The following is a 16,596-nucleotide window of genomic DNA, read 5'->3' as shown; positions in this document are numbered from 1 at the left end:
TGACATAGTGCAGATTCAAGTTTGTTCAAATCATGGCCCCTGGGGTAGGATGGGGCTACAAGGGGGGATCAAAGTTTTTCATACAAATATATAGGGACATTCTTTTAGAATCTTCTTCTCAAGAACCACTGAGTCTGAAAAGCTGATATTCACATGAACAGCTTCCTAACATAGAGCAGAGCTAAGTTTGTTCAAATCATGGCCCCCTGTTGTAGGATGGGGCCACAATAGGGGATCAAAGTTTTACATACAAATATATAGGAATTTTTTTTTAAAAATCTTCTCAAGAACCACTGAGCCAGAAAAGCTGATATTTACATGAAAGCTTTCTGATATGGTGCAGATTCAAGTTTGTTCAAATCATGGCCCCTGGGGGTAGGATGGGGCCACAAGGTGGGATCAAAGTTTTACATACAAATATATAGGAAAAATCTTCAAATATCTTCTTCTCGTGAACCATTGGGCCAAAGAAGTTCACATTTACAAGAAAAATTTCTGACATAGTGTAGATTCAAGTTTGCGAAAACTATGGCCTCCAGGGGTAGATTGGGGCCATGATAAGGACTACGGTTTTACATGCAAATATATATAGAAAGTCTTCTGATATGGACCAAGGTGACTCAGGTGAGCGATGTGGCCCATGGGCCTCTTGTTTAAATAAGAAGCAGATTTTAAGAAAAAAAATAATTAATGCATGATTTTGGGAGGGAGGGAGGGGCTGCAAAAAATTAAACCAAGGTATATATAAACAATTCTTAAGAAATTCATACTAGTATTCCTATTGAAAAAAATATAATCAACTCGGAATCTCTACACAGTTATTCATTTAAGTGTGTACAATATTAGAGCAAGATATAGTGTTTATTTCTCCTACTTATGTAAAATACGGAGTTAGGGACTTTATTGTATTTTGACATTCACGTTTTAGAATCAATTATTATAGATATGATTTCATTTTCCCTCTTTTTATAGTACGCACTAATTTGTAACCTAAACTTTGAATATTATAGGGACGGCGTGCGACCCCACCCCCTCTAAATCCGTCAGTGGTGTTGGTAAAATGGGTAGTAAAAACCGGGCCGGGCCGGGTCACCTTCGTAACCCGAGTCCTTTAGTTTTCTTTGTTGATATATCATTGTTTGTTTTGAAACTTTCAGAATATATCCTTAATGGTACAATTAGTCTACTGTAATTTCACCCTCCTGTGATGTCATCAGATTTTGCAAAATCAACGATTTATTTCGATTTATGCATGATAGGAACATAAATTTTCTTGAGTCTTTTCTGATAGTTATTGTAAAAAATCTTGTTAAAAATAAACTACTTTAAAAGTATAAGTTATAGATAATCACCGATAAGTTTCAAAATATTGAACCCAGGGGCAATAACTCTGTTTTTATTGATATCTTTATCAAATCTATTGCGCGATAGATTTCCTTTATTTTTTACAGACATTTTGTATACTTTTGTAAAGAAACAGTTTTATGAAATTGTTATGAATGCTATTATATCGTCATAACCAGTTTTTATGAAATTTTGATAACACTGTTTAAGGGAAATTGCAATTTTCTGACGTTGATATGTATGTCTCACATCTTAAAAAGTGTGATGACCCATAATATTTGATCATTTGTTAGTTTTAACTCTAATGAATGGAAATAAATACACTTTTTAAACTTGTATCAGATAAAACTGCGAATATGGAGTTACCTTACCATTGCCTACAGATAAAGAATGCACTGATGGTATAAAATCTGGTTGGTAATATGGGTAGCGAGACCAGAACACACATTGTAGTACATTTTCTGTAAACTATACACCAGCTGCTGAAAACTTTGCATTTTTTCAATTCATAGAGAGTTGAATTTGATACTCAATGTATTATTTGACCATTTCAATGCCTTTTGCAGAGGCGTCGGCAAGTATTTGACATTGGGGAGGCGAACTGGATCGAAAGGGGGAAGGGGGGGGGGGGTCTAACTGACATGTTTTGACTCACTGCACCCTGAAATTGTTTTTCAAATCAGTATCAATTGATTTAATCATGAAAGATATGATGATATATAATAAGTATATATGCCAGAAGGCAGAAAATATCAAAATTTGGATAAAAACATGATTTTTAAAAATAATTTCAACACATATGAACAAGACTCTGAGAGATTTGAACTCGAGATCTGCAGTTCAATGCTTTAACCACTGATCTGCTATGATAGACAAACAAATCGATCGATACAAATAATTTTACAAAACATTTAAAACGCCATCTTGTATCTTGTGAATCATACAAGTATAAGTGTTAGTGCAGTGAGCGACCTTAAATTCAGATCTCCACCCGAATCTTGATATTCTGTTCTTATTCTGTCAATGTCGGAGAGACACCACCTGATAATACTGAAAAGTCAGACCCCAGTATCATGAAACCAACTCAGAGTTAAGTCAAAATTCCAATCACCTGTAAAATGTTCGTTAATTTTGAACTGAAACTCTTAATTTGCAGACACTAGAATTAATTTGATGAAGCAATATTGAACAACAATTTCATTTTGGAATCATTGAATTATCAATCATTTCATCGCTTCAGATTTTGAATCTATTGCTTCAAACTTGCTTCCTTCATACACCACTGGGGCTTCGTATCCATTATGTTCTCAATCTATATATAAATATCTAACGTTGAAAGTCATTAACAGGAAGCAGCGTAGCCAGGGTACATTTGATATGGACACCCGAGCAGGGAGGGGGGTTGGGGGCCGCCTTAAGGCCCCAAATGGGTCCAAGACCAAGCCTTGGTGGGGGCCCAAGGGTGAAGCCCCCGAAAGCTAGTAAATTTTAGACGATTTTGATGTGTATATTTGACCCTCCTGAACGCATTTTTCGTACACTGTATAAAATTTGTTACGCAGCCATATTCGAGGTCTGTTCTGTTTTTGTACGAAATGCGGACAGGCACTTGTAAAATCTCAAAATTGTGAAAGGATCTGTCCAATATCTTTGTATGACGAACCTATCACATGCAATTTTAGACATTTGAAGAGACAAAACAATACCAGATAGATTGGTTGACTGGTTTAGACAGACCAAGTACTTGACTAATAGTCAAGCTTACATTGATGTTCAAAATACACCTGTAAAGATTTAAAATAACAAAGACTAGAGAATTCTTTCAACTCATTTTCTTGTAAATTACCTACAGGGGTGCATCCAGGAATTGCGGCTACGGGCGCGCGACTTGGGTCCAGGGTGAAGCCCCCGAAAGCTCCTGGATTTTACAGATTTTATGGGACTTGAAATATTTCTCCTATCTAATCATTTGTATTATTTTCTATCATTTTAATAAGGTGAAATTAATAAAATGACCCAAATTTTAAGGAGTTTTTAGAAAAAATTAAATTCTCCCAAAAAAGTAATTCAAGAAATCAAAAGATTTTGTCATTTAATTCTCCGGGAGTGGAAGAAATTATTGCTTCTTTTATCGTTTAATACATTTTCCAAACAAGATACCGCGATTTACCTTAAATTTGAAAATTTTAGGGGGGGGGGGGGGGGGGGGCGGCTGCGCCCCCTCTAAATCCGCCACTGACCTATGTATACATTTTAAAATGAATGTTCATTGTATATTCCTTCAAAATTGAAACATGTCAAGATATATCGACATAGAGGAGTGGATATAAACTGTTAATAACAATTCCGGAGAGGACAAATATAATTGTCATAAATATTGTCCTCCACTACCTTTTGATATTTATAATCTCTCTCTCTCTCCCAAGCTCTCTCTCTCTTTCTCTTTCTCTCTCTCTCTCTCTCCCTCTCTCTCTCTCTCTCTCTCTCTCTCTCTCTCTCTCTCTTTCGCGCGCGCGCGCGCGCACGCTCTCTCTCTCCCTTTGTCTTTTTGTTGTTGTATTTTTGTTGTTGCAAAAAAAAAAAAAGGTCGGGACGTTTGTGCGTTTGTACACCTGGCTGCGCAATTGACAGGAATTAAAAATATATTTCTAAACGCATCTTCTTGGTGCAAAATTATTCACAAAGGTGATATGAGTGAATATCTTTGACATTTCGTACTAATTGATCAGCTTGTGGTATATATGTACCAATGGTACCATTGTTGAATTTCTCACCATTTGTAACCCAATCTCGTTCAGAGTGCACAATGATCCAATGGTACCAATGACTTAAATGTTTACCATTGGCAAATCGGTGATGCTACCATTGAGTTTACTCAAGAACAACCCCTTTCTTGTTCATTTCAAACCACTAAAAATCTACAAGAGTTATTTGTCTTTAGGAAGCAGAAGACACCAACGGAAATCCGAAATGGATGTCGAATCTGAAGGACAGCTTATTTTAGGGACTTTGCAGGTACGTAGCAAAAATGACTGTCGGGTAGAGTACTAGTAAGTACTATTTAATGGTCGATATTTGTCGGTTTTTCCCCTTTGTTAAAACATAGGTGGCGCAACGAACTTTTAGGTTCAATACACACTTCCGGTAGTAAATACACTCGAAAGCGAAAGAGGTAATTTCATCGGTCATGCCAACGTGCTGCTGTGTTCTTGGTTGTTCAACCCGCGGTGGTTTGAATTTTCCAAAAGATAAAAACTTAGAAAACTTTGGATTCTGGCAATCAAAAGAAATTGTGATGAATTTCGCTACAAACTCTGGTGCTCTGGGCCCTACAGTGTCGTGTGTCACAACCATTTTATCGAAGACGATTTCATCACAGTAACTTCACACGGTAAGTATTATTTTGAATACTTATAGTTTTCAATGATATTAAACGATGTTTTGTTAACATTAATGTTGGATATAAACGTTTTATAAAGTTATAGTAGGCTGTTTTTGCCGGGGGGGGGGGGGTACTTTGTGTATTTATAAATACTAAATAGTATAACAAAAAGAGGCACTTACTTTGTGCTGTGAATGTGCTCTAACTTAAAAGGGACTATAAAATGCAGTTGAGGGATTTCAAATTTCGGAGAAAATAAAGGATAGGGAATATCAAATCACACTTGATTGTAAATACAGTCCTATTTATACATCAGTTCAGATTTATTGTTGTTGTTTTTGAAATAATTTGATTCTTGTTGACTGAATTGTTGTTTTTGTTTTTTCACCAAGCGGAAAAGTTGAAAAAATTGACAACCTCAAAATGTGCAATGAAACTGTCGAACTTGTGAACTTATTATGAAGTTTGCTTTTTCATTGCTATTTTGTTGTGTCATAACTCACACAATACCATGACCACTATTATACTGAGCTAGCCAGCAGAAGAAAACAATGAAGACCGACAAGTGTGCAGAATTTAAAGGACCTGAAGAAATGTCATAGAGGCTAAGAATAACTATTATCTTTGAATTTCCATAATTCTATTGAAAAAAAAAATTAAATTGAATTTTAATCAGAGACATATATCTATCTATATTTATTATACACACACTGCAAATGTGTGTGTCTGTTCTAATATAACATTTTACGATTCAATTTAAGTGAAAATACATTATGTATTATACATTTATATACTACTAGCTGCTAAAACCTCCAACCACAGATTTATTTGAGCTTCCATTAAGATGAACTTCTAAAACATGCATTAAAAATATTAAATTACATGCAAGATAAAAAAAAAGATAGATATGATAGGGACATATATGATATTATAATTATTTAATTAGGAACTGATCCATTGAAGAGGCAAAGAAAGCCAGATACTGTGCCGTCAGTTTTCCCATGGAGTGGATACAGGGATACTGACCATGCAAGAAGTAAAAGGAGAGCTGCTCGCAATTGCCATACGATGGAGGAAAAGGATGAAACAGAAGAGGTCTTTATGGAATGTGATGATGCTGACGTTTCGAATGTCTCAAGCTTTTGTACCATAGAGACAATGGATAATGACATAGCAGCATCAGCTCGAATTAATGAACTTGATGTCCAACAGTGTGAAGATGTAAGCCTCATAGAGGCATCATGTCAAACTCTCCCAACACCCATGATGTCTATTGAAAATTTCTTTCATGACAGTGAGGGTATAATGTTTTACACTGGCCTTGCTTCTTACACAGATTTTCTTTTTGTACTGCATTGTTTAGGTGAAGCTGCCTATCATCTCAGATATTTGTATAACCAAGTTCAAAATTTATCAGTTGAAAACCAACTTTTTCTAACTTTGATCAAATTAAGACAGAACAAACCCAACTTTGAATTAAGTCGCTTATTTGGCATATCACAAACAACTGTAGATAACATTTGGATTACATGGGTTAACTTCATGGTAAGACAATTTCAAGAAATAAATTTCTGGCTTGACAGAGACACAGTCACTTTCTTTTCACCCTGCGACTTCTTTCAAAAATTCCCCTCAACAAGAGTTATAATTGATGGGACCGAGATCCCAGTGAAAAAACCCAAACCCCCTGTTGCACAACAGTCAACCTTTTCTACATACAAAAACAGAAACACTATTAAAGTGCTTGTTGGTGCCACACCTGGAGGACTTGTATCATACATTTCTCCAGCATATGGGGGGGGGGGGGGTCTACCAGTGATAGACAAGTTGTTGAACGTAGCTCTCTTATTAACATATGTGACCCTGGGGACTCCATAATGTCAGATAAAGGTTTCAATGTCCAGGATCTCTTTGCACCAAAGGATGTAAAGGTTAACATTCCGACATTTTTTAAAAAGCAAAATCCTATGTCAAATAAGATTGTTTTAAGAGACAGAAAAATTTCGAGCAAGCGAGTGCATATTGAGATGTTGATTGGACTTGCTAAAACATTCAAAATTTTAAAAGGACCTCTTAACTCTACAGAGACAAAATTAGCTAGTGAAATTTCTTCTGTATGTTTCATTCTGTGCAATTTTCGAAAGTGCATTGTTCCTAGACATGCTTAAGGAAATTGATAGGCATGTCACGGTAATGTTTATTGGCCATATTTATGTATAAAATTATAAAATGAAAGCGCTTGCGTTAAATTTTTAACTTTGTGTACTGTTTATTCTATTTCTTTTAATATATATATATATATATATATATATATATATATATATATATATAAAGCACTAAATAATCACAACTAGGTACTGAAAATTTTCGCCCCAGCCCGGGGTCGAACCAGCGACGTACGGCACCCACCGCCTAGCAAGATTGTCAAACCAGTGCGTAAGTCCACTCGGCCATTAGCTTTAATAAATTTCTTTACTGGCCTTGTATCTTCTCAGATCCGACACTTTAAGAAAGTAGGGTGTTGTTGGGTTTTTGTGCTTTTATATATATATATATATATATATATATATATATATATAAACATGTTGCAAATAGAAAGAGTTGATATCACACAGTCAAAATAATTCAATAAAACAGGAAAATATACAGTTCCAAAATATATTCAAATCACTAGCGCTTTTTGGATTTTAACATCCATCGTCAGGTGAATACAAATATATTTAAATCACTAGCGCTTTCTGGATTTTAACATCCATCCTCAGGTGAATACAAATTAATTTGTATTCACCTGAGGATGGATGTTAAAATCCAGATAGCGCTAGTGATTTAAATACATTTTGGAACTGTAAATTTTCCTGCTTTTTTATTGAATTATATATATATATATATATATATATATATATATATATATATATATGACTTTATCCTTACAATACTGTACAAGTTCAAAGATTAGAATAAAATAGACTAAGATATGTACATATTACTATTATTCATACAGCCACACCCCAGATTGAATTCAAATGTATCATAAATAGATGTACTTTATGAAAATATTAACTTTACAAAAAGAGGTACAATCTATATTGATCACTATTCAATGTTAATATGTGTATGTCAAATGTATACAAATGCTAAAATAAATCAATTAGGTATGATTTTAAGATTTATTCAGCATTTATATGATAATAAAATCTGTTTAATACAGATTTCTTGAAATGACAATTGAAGAATTTTTCTAGTTTCTGGAGCATTATTTCTATGAATGTGTTGTTTCTGTGTACTTTAATTGTCTTCATGTCTTTTAAAGTATAAACTACAAAAATACATTCCTTTCTACCTGAACAGAACAGTTGTCCTTGGATTTGATAGTAATAGTCATGAGATTTGTCAAGTTTCAATTCATCATTCACATTTTTAAGATAAGAGACAGATTCCTAAAATATTTCTTTGTTTTTTGCTGTGTATGGACATTTGATTTCCACCAATGTGTTGTCATTAATGATAGCATCAGGCGATGCAGCCAAATATGGGTGTGTTTTAGACATAAAAATGCCACATTTAAGGGCATGTAATTCAGATTTATCTTGAAATCCCTGTAAAGCAAGAGCTTCATAGCATTTACCATGTAAAATAGCCGGGGCAAATATTTGTGGTGAATATTTTGTCAGATTATTTGCTACTTTGTTAAAGTCAGTCTTCTCTGTTACTTTGCAAATTTTGTCAAAGTTAGATGAGTGAATTCTTTTCCTCCGTTCATTATGCCAAATTGGATTACTGCTCTGTCCGCACGTCTGTCTTTCTGTCTTAAAAATGTCGTCATCACTTATATGTGTTATGTTCATTTGTCTTAACCAATTGTCGGAGAGCGATTCTTGTAGATAGTCATGATCATTATCTAAACCCACTGTATTTGCTAATGCATACAGCTGAGAGACTGGGAAAGAATTTATCTTTGGATGGTTTAACCACACATTTCGAAAAGTGTCTTGGTATCCAGCTGCATTCTGAAATGCTCTTGGCCGAGGGTCAAAGTTAACATCCAGGTCTCGATTTGCCAAAGGCAAGTCTTTGGCCTTGATCGGACTGCCTTTATACGGTCTAGTCTGGTGAAAGGTTTGGAGATTTTGGGTGCAGGTTTCTTCTGTTACAATTTCACCACACTCACAAAACATTTGCAATGCAAATAACACAGTACACACATGTTTACATGTAGCAGATGGACCCATCCCAGCTGCACATTCACACTGGCACTGCACAACACAGCCATCAACATCAACACACACATCAACTTTGTATGAAATATTCCTCTTCATCTCTGCTTTACATTCAGCCCTTACAAAAAACATATCTACATCACACGCCAATCGCACATATTTCAGAAACTTGCTTTCATATATATATTTCACATGGTCATCAAGACTTTTCCCCATTTTCCCCAAATAAGCAGCAATTGCTTCTTCTTTAACAGGTGTGACTTGCGTGTCTTTGTTTACATCTTTAAACTGATCGTAATTTGGGACTTTCATTTCATACTCTCGCTCAACTTTTTCACAGCCACCAAAATTATCATTCCTGTCATAAGCTTCAAGTCTGAAAAAAAAGCACAGACTTGTGTATTCATTTAATATATTTGATAAAACTTCTACACGCGATTGGAATTTTATCGAGGAAATTCGGTTGAATACACGCAAAATATTGAACAGACCTTTCTACGAGCTCTCTTTTTCGACCCGAAACTCGCGCATTTCACCGGTGCAATTCACTTCTCAGATCCTTAAGACACAACGATCCGTAATCAGACATTTTAAGCGTAGAAAAACAAGGTCGGTATTTCACGCAGACGAAAGAATCCAAGTTAGATCTTCAGTGTTACGGAGGCGAGAAAAGTATTGAACCTGATCGGTGAGCGCGCCATCTAGATTTCAGGGCAGATAATCTGGAGTTTTATTTGCCATTGGCTGGTCATTTGTCTACAGTTACATAAAAGACATGTTTAGGCCTTGTGGTACCTTCCGTCTCGTGAGTCTGGACCCACATTTGACTAAAGTTCTTAAATGTGGAGTAAATCTAGACGTATCTTACGTTTACGTGTGGGACAGTATTCACTAACCGTCGTAGATGTAGATTTACGTCAGAAATAAACGTAACTCTGCGTGTGCTATAGGCCACTGGAAGTTAATGTAAATATATAGTATGTGCATGTATAATTTTTTTTATACATGCACATACTATATATTTACATTAACTTCCAGTGCCTGTGACAGGAGTCAGCAATTTTATCAATACAGTATAAATATATGAGAAATGGGCATATAAATACTACCACCGAGCTTCGTGACCAAGATGAATAATGCAGAAAATACGGCATGCAGACAGGGACAAAACATACACAGGTTGTACTCCAGAAACAATGTGGCTCCCGACAGATTTCCCATAGTGCAACATGATTATTCTCTTGACTGCACATTCCGTTTTCGTATTAACCAGTCAAATATAAGCATGCATATATATATATATATATATATATATATATATATATATATATATATGAATATGATATAGATAAATTATCCCAGAATCTTCTATTATATTCTTCATACTTGTGCACAGACAAAATACTGAATACATTTTTTCTCCTCAAATATGCCAGTAATAATTTTCCTATTTAGAAGAGAAGAACATCTTCAACAAATTTATATCATCTGGGTTGAACAACCCCTAGCTCCATTCTGATTGGTTGAACAACCCCTAGCTCCATTCTGATTGGTTGCTTTCCACATGGTGCTTTCCTATAAACATTTCCTGATAAACAAGACATTAGACAGAATACACGCAAATAAAACAAAGCAAACATGACATAGGGGTTACAACACACTTTCTTCTCCCGCAACTTGGCTCACTAAAACAGAAGGAATCACAGCTTATCACTTATATACTATGGGACACGTCTTCACAAAACATCGTGCCATTCTAACCTTTTTCTGAAGTACTATGAAATCTAAGTTCAGTGACACCCCCCCCCCCTTTTCGAGTAATTGGCTACTACTAGTGCATACTTCAACATTAGCATATGGAAATACAATTGACAGGTTATATAGTATAAAGATGCCATCCCCAGCACGTTAATAAGTATAGCAGGCAGATGCTGCAGTAATAATAATTGTATATTTATATTTGTTGACTATACATCACATCCCCCTTGTTGGTTACAGAGACACGCGGAGTTACGTACCTTTTATGAGTTCGGCACAGTGGACAATGTCCTGTACGGACGTAGCCACTTGTCTGGACAATACTACCAGTGTCTGTTTTGCTTCCTGAGTAGGCTTTTGAACCACCTGTAATTTAAACATTGAATGTCATTAAGTCAACTTCCCTTCTTTCTCAAAGTCTAAATCTCTCAGTAAAATGATCAATGGAATTCACATTCTGAGTCTTGGAACTGCATATCAGATAATAAGAAAGGACTTTCTTCAAATCTTAACATAAATAAGGTGACAACATGCTCAAGTCCAAAATTTCAGGATCCACCTCTGTATTGTGCTTTGAGTGTAGGGGTGAATCAATATATCGATATTTTGAACTGTACCGGTATATGCCTGTCCAGCGATATACGATACGGTGTTTCGACGATACGATACGGTATAATGTCGGGTTTAAAATAGCCCTTTTAATAGTCTGCTTTAAGTGATGCGGCCTATAACACTTACCGTGCTGACACACCCCTATTTGAGTGACGCGGCCTGTAACACTTACCATGTTGACACACCCCTATTTGAGTGACGCGGCCTGTAACACTTACCCTGCTGACACACCCGTATTTGAGTGACGCGGCCTGTAACACTTACCGTGCTGATTTCCTCCGGAAGGTCTTTGTACACCACAGCACAGTTTTTACCCGCCTGTATCGTTTTCTGACGGATTTTTTGTAGTCTCCGCCGTGCCTACTGTCCCTTAAAAGAGGGATATATTGGATTTTTGGGGATACCAGAATTACATCTACTTGCAGTTTTAATTTATATACACCACACAACTTGGGAAAATTTGCATTTAAGACGATTCAATGTGGACCAGCTACAATTGGAAATAACTTGTCTTTATTTTCTGTGTATTCTTAAATAAAACTTTTGATCTTTATGACACCCCGAGCCCCTTTAATTGAATCGACTTGAATTTGCACTACTTGCAGATAGGTGCATATCAATATGATTAATCAGGGCCCTCTTGTTATTAAGACGATTTTTCCTTTAATTCTCACATATAACTGTCATCTCCTATTGTGTCCCAAACCTTCCCCCGGGGACCAAATAGTCAACAAACTTGAATCTGCACTTCCTAAGGATGCTTGCTAATTGATATATTTAATCAACGACAACCAAAAACTTCGATTGAAATATTTCACCTGAGCCTTTGGCACAGGTGACCTAATAAAACTGTTCTTATTATAAATGCAAGTACATCATATCATTACATAATTACTGGTAAATGTTGTTGTTATATTTTTGGCTGTATGTATATGAATATCAGCCTGGACTAGCTCAGTGGCTAGAACACCTGAATAATAATCTGGGGACTCGGGTTTGATTACAGGTCGAGCTATACATTTTTCCTTCCCCTCACATAGACATCCTGGCCTGGAGATTATAAAAAGTTCACTGTACTCATACTCAACCGTATTTGTTTTGAGTCAAGTCTGAGCAAGTTCAAAATATACTCGAAAAATCTTGAGCATGTACTCCATTTGAGTGTGAGAATGGTTTTATAAATGTTTTATAACCTTCACTTTTGAATATGAGTACGATTTAGAGCACAGAGTTTGAGTATGAAAACGCGTTCAAAAAAGTTATAACCCCCAGGCCCAGTCTAGTCAAATCATGGATATTGGTCTTTATGTTTATATCACCGGACTATTAAATCAGGGGTCTCGGGTTTGATTCTCGTTTGAGCAATAAATGTCCCCCTTCAAATTACCTTTACATATTTATACTACTGACTATTCTTGATAATTCAGTTTAACATGATAACACTTTATCTGTGTTTGTTTTGTAGGACGGTGGAGATTTGGTTACTTGCTGTGACGTTATTGATGGTAAACAGAAGACTGTGACCTTGGATCTGATGATCTGTGATAAAGACCGGGTGTTTAGAGTTACTCTCTGTTACATTACTACAAATCTAAGTAAGTACTCAGTAATATTGTAAGACTGAATTCTAAATTATGTTTATCTATAATATACACATTAAACATTGTACACATATTGATAGAGACAAGTAACACAGTATATCGATAGAAAACTAGTAATACAATGAAATTAGTTCACAGAATATTGTATATAGATATATAACAAATAACACAGTCAAATTAGACAATTAGAAAATTGTATAGAGATAGATAACTAGTAGCACAGTCAAATTAGTCTACAAAAGATTCTATATAGATAACCAGTAACACAGCCAAATTAGTCCACACAAGATTGTATATAGATATATAATTAGTAACACAGTCAAATTAGTCCACAAAAGACTGAATATAGATAACTAGTAAAACAGTCAAAGTAGTCCACAACATATTGTATAGAGATAGATAAGTAGTAACGTTGTCAAATTAGTCCATAAAAAATTGTATATAGATAACTAGTAACACAGTCAAATTAGTCCACAAAAGATTGTATAGAGATAGATAACTAGTAGCACAGTCAAATTAGTCTACAAAGATTGTATAGAGATAGATAACTAGTAGCACAGTTAAATTAGTCCACATAGATTGTATAGAGATTAATAACTAATAACACAGTCAAATTAGTGCACAAAAGATTGTACATAGATAAATAACTAGTAACACAGTCAAATAAGTAAGTAATGTACTAAAATTAATATTGCACCACTAAATATACTAATACATATATTGCAAGATATAATTAAAAAACAGCAGTGATAGACCAATGTTCAATCAGTTAAACTCAGAATCACAAGTGCATGTTAAGTACACATCACAGACACGTATATGTAATGTACACAGGTATGTGATTAACAAGCAGTTCTAACCAAAACACTGGTGTAAATAACACTGTTTTTAGATAGGTAATTAACACTGTAGAGATGTATATTTAACACTGTGCTGATAAATATAGGATTTTCCTCACTTTAGCAGTGTCACACTCAGCCACAAAAAGGCTGTCTCTGATGTCCACACATAAACCGAATGGACGGCGTAAATCACAGTGAATGTAACGGAGGAACTGTCCGTCCTGATCTAGGATGTGGATACGCTGATTTTCACTGTCTGCTGTCAGGATGTGACTCTGGCTGTCTGTAGTTATGCCGACTGGAGTAAATGATTGCTCGGTATTAGAAGGATGACCAGTGTATCTAAATCGGAGTTTCCCTGACTGATTGACCACCACTACTGTTCTAGCTGACCAGTCAGCCACACATATATCCAGGTTCCTGTTCTCACTGATGAATTTATAGCTATAGCCAGATGAATAGAGAGGACGACCCTGATCATCAAACTGAATGTTTTGTTTCTCTTTGGAGCCGGAGTAACGCACGACTTTGGATTGTTTGAGATAAACACTGACCATGGTAACTAGGATATCATCGGAGGCGGAACTGCAGACATAGTGGGGTACCCAGTCCTGTAGTGTGATGACAGTCCGTATCTTTTTATTCTTTACTAGTCTAACCGAATCATAGTCAGTATAAACAAGATCTCCGTCCCGTGTCACTGCTATGTCCCGCGGTGTGTCCCCTGACTTGGTTTGTATTGATGTCAGTAGTTTACTCTGGAGGTTGAGCAGCTTCATGGTGTTGTTATTCCCGCATGTCCAGACTTGATCTTCACTCAGACAGCTAACACTGTATAGTCCGCTATACCCAGTGTCTATGATGGCGGCGAGGCGCGGTTCATCAAGCAGTGGTTTAACTAGAGGAGACGATACAGCTTCTGCTAACTTCACTGTGCCTCCATGTTCTGTGTTAATGGATAATGGCGACAGACAACCAAACATTTCCCGGAGTTGGTCTGTGTTTATTTTCTGAGGAGTAGAACTCGGTAATGTAACTCGGATTTCAGGCGGTAATGTTCTAAATTCGGAATTCCTGGATTTGTAATTAGAGATTAAGGAGACGTCATTTGATTTTAGTATTGATTTCAAGTCGGAAATGATCTGTCTGAGTTCAGTAATTATCTGTGTTATTTCATCTGCATTTTTATACAGGGTGAATAGGTGCTTGTTTTTCATCTCCTGAATTTCAGATTTCCGCTGTTTGACAATGGCGTTGATCTCCCGCTCTAAGAGTTCACCTTCCTCTTCCGCAGCTGTTTTTAATTTCCCGTAATATGTTTCTATGTCGGCTCTTTCGGTTTGGACATCGTACGTCATTTCTTCATATCGGGGATAAATTCTGGTTTCGAGTTCCTCTAAATCTTTTTGTAAACTTTGTGTTTTAACGCTCAATTTTTCCGGAAATTCTGATAACTTGTGACCTTCGTGTTTACCTGAGGAGACGCATTTAATACAGACATGAATGTCACAATTCTTGCAGTGAAGTTCGCAGGGTTTTTCGGCGTGTTCGGGACATTTGGGGTAGTTTGGAGTAGACTTTCTTTGTAAATAGGGCATGACATTGTGCCTTTCAAACGAACCAGAGAGGTGCTCCCCAACACAGGCCTTACATAGATTTATATTACAAACTTCACAATGACTCTGTAAGGGGACAGTCTCACAGAGGTCACACAGTAGGACTTGCTGAATACTGCGCCGGGGATGCATTTCTTACACCGGGATCACACGAGTAGTTTACTGTCAATAAAAAGGGGGATCTTAATAAAATATTTTAACAGATCAAAATAATTAATCAGGTATAATTACAGTATGTTATAATACACCGCGGTCATTAATTTCATATTTCAAGTAAAATTGTAAGTATAAGGCATCGATATACCCCTCCGAATTCTTTGAAATCTTTTATCTAAGTGATCTGATATATCTTATTGATCACAGAAATATCTATATTATCGACACTACAATGGCAGAATGCGTATATATAATTTTGTCTAACCTGAAAATCCAACATGGCCTCTCTCCTCGTTCGACCTGCCGTCTAGTCCCGTGATTAAATACCTGCGTGGCGTTTCGGCCTGCATACACTAGTATGTGTTATCACCTGTTTGAATGGTTTAAAGTTTATTTGATCTAATTAATGTTGGGTATCTGTGTCAACATTTAAGTCAGAAGATATAATTTGCTCTCATCCAAAATACTTGATGAAAGATGAAGATAACGAACAGTGATCAATCTCAAAACTCCTACAAGCAATACAAAATAGATAGTTGGGCAAAGACGGACCCCGGACATACCAGAGGTGGGATCAAGTGCTTAGGAGGAGTAAGTACCCCCTGTCGACCGGTTACACCCACCGTGAACCCTATATCCTGATCAGGTAAACCATCAGAAAATATGATTAAATAAGATATTCATAGGATGAGTAATGTTTATGACATTCTCCGTTTATAGTGAAAGTTAACCCTGTAGGTCACGAATAATCTTGCATTCCTGGTACAAAAACGCAGAACGAAAGGGAGAACGGAACGGAACGGAATGTGAGTTTTAGAATGATTAATGTACTTTCGACAACCTTAGAATCGGATAAATACGCTTTACTTTCAATAACATCGAATTTCAGGAATTTGTTTACAAGTGGTAAAACCGTGTTTTCTAAATATCTGCAACGTAGATTGATTAAGCTCAGACAAGTGTTTGTTTACGTTTACAGCGCGGTCCATAGTCGTGTAATTTCGGCATTTACATGTGTTAGCGAGTAACGACACCAGGTGGCTGATTTATAGGGCAGGGGGTCCGGTA

At 36.2% G+C, this 16,596-nt stretch overlaps 2 protein-coding genes and 1 pseudogene across 2 annotated transcripts in view; 1 reads left to right on the top strand and 2 right to left on the bottom strand.

The window, feature by feature from the left end:
* Window positions 1–16,596, bottom strand: part of LOC125661140 (sterile alpha motif domain-containing protein 9-like) — a 223,972-nt gene that overhangs the window by 59,299 nt on the left and 148,077 nt on the right. The gene's annotated exons all lie outside the window — the stretch shown is intronic.
* LOC130049390 (uncharacterized) lies at window positions 4,315–6,894 on the top strand (annotated as a pseudogene).
* LOC130049859 (uncharacterized) lies at window positions 13,766–15,837 on the bottom strand. The gene is made up of 2 exons (XM_056148047.1): window positions 15,794–15,837; window positions 13,766–15,534 (listed from the first exon to the last, which is right to left on the bottom strand). Exon 2 carries the CDS (start codon window positions 15,502–15,504, stop codon window positions 13,837–13,839), a length of 1,668 nt encoding a protein of 555 aa, XP_056004022.1. The 5' UTR covers window positions 15,505–15,534; window positions 15,794–15,837; the 3' UTR covers window positions 13,766–13,836.

Source organism: Ostrea edulis, chromosome 8 (assembly GCF_947568905.1).
Source record: "Ostrea edulis chromosome 8, xbOstEdul1.1, whole genome shotgun sequence".
NCBI classification, from domain to species: Eukaryota; Metazoa; Mollusca; class Bivalvia; order Ostreida; family Ostreidae; genus Ostrea; species Ostrea edulis.
Note: the sequence above shows the minus strand (reverse complement) of the source record. Positions and strands in the feature narration are given on the sequence as shown.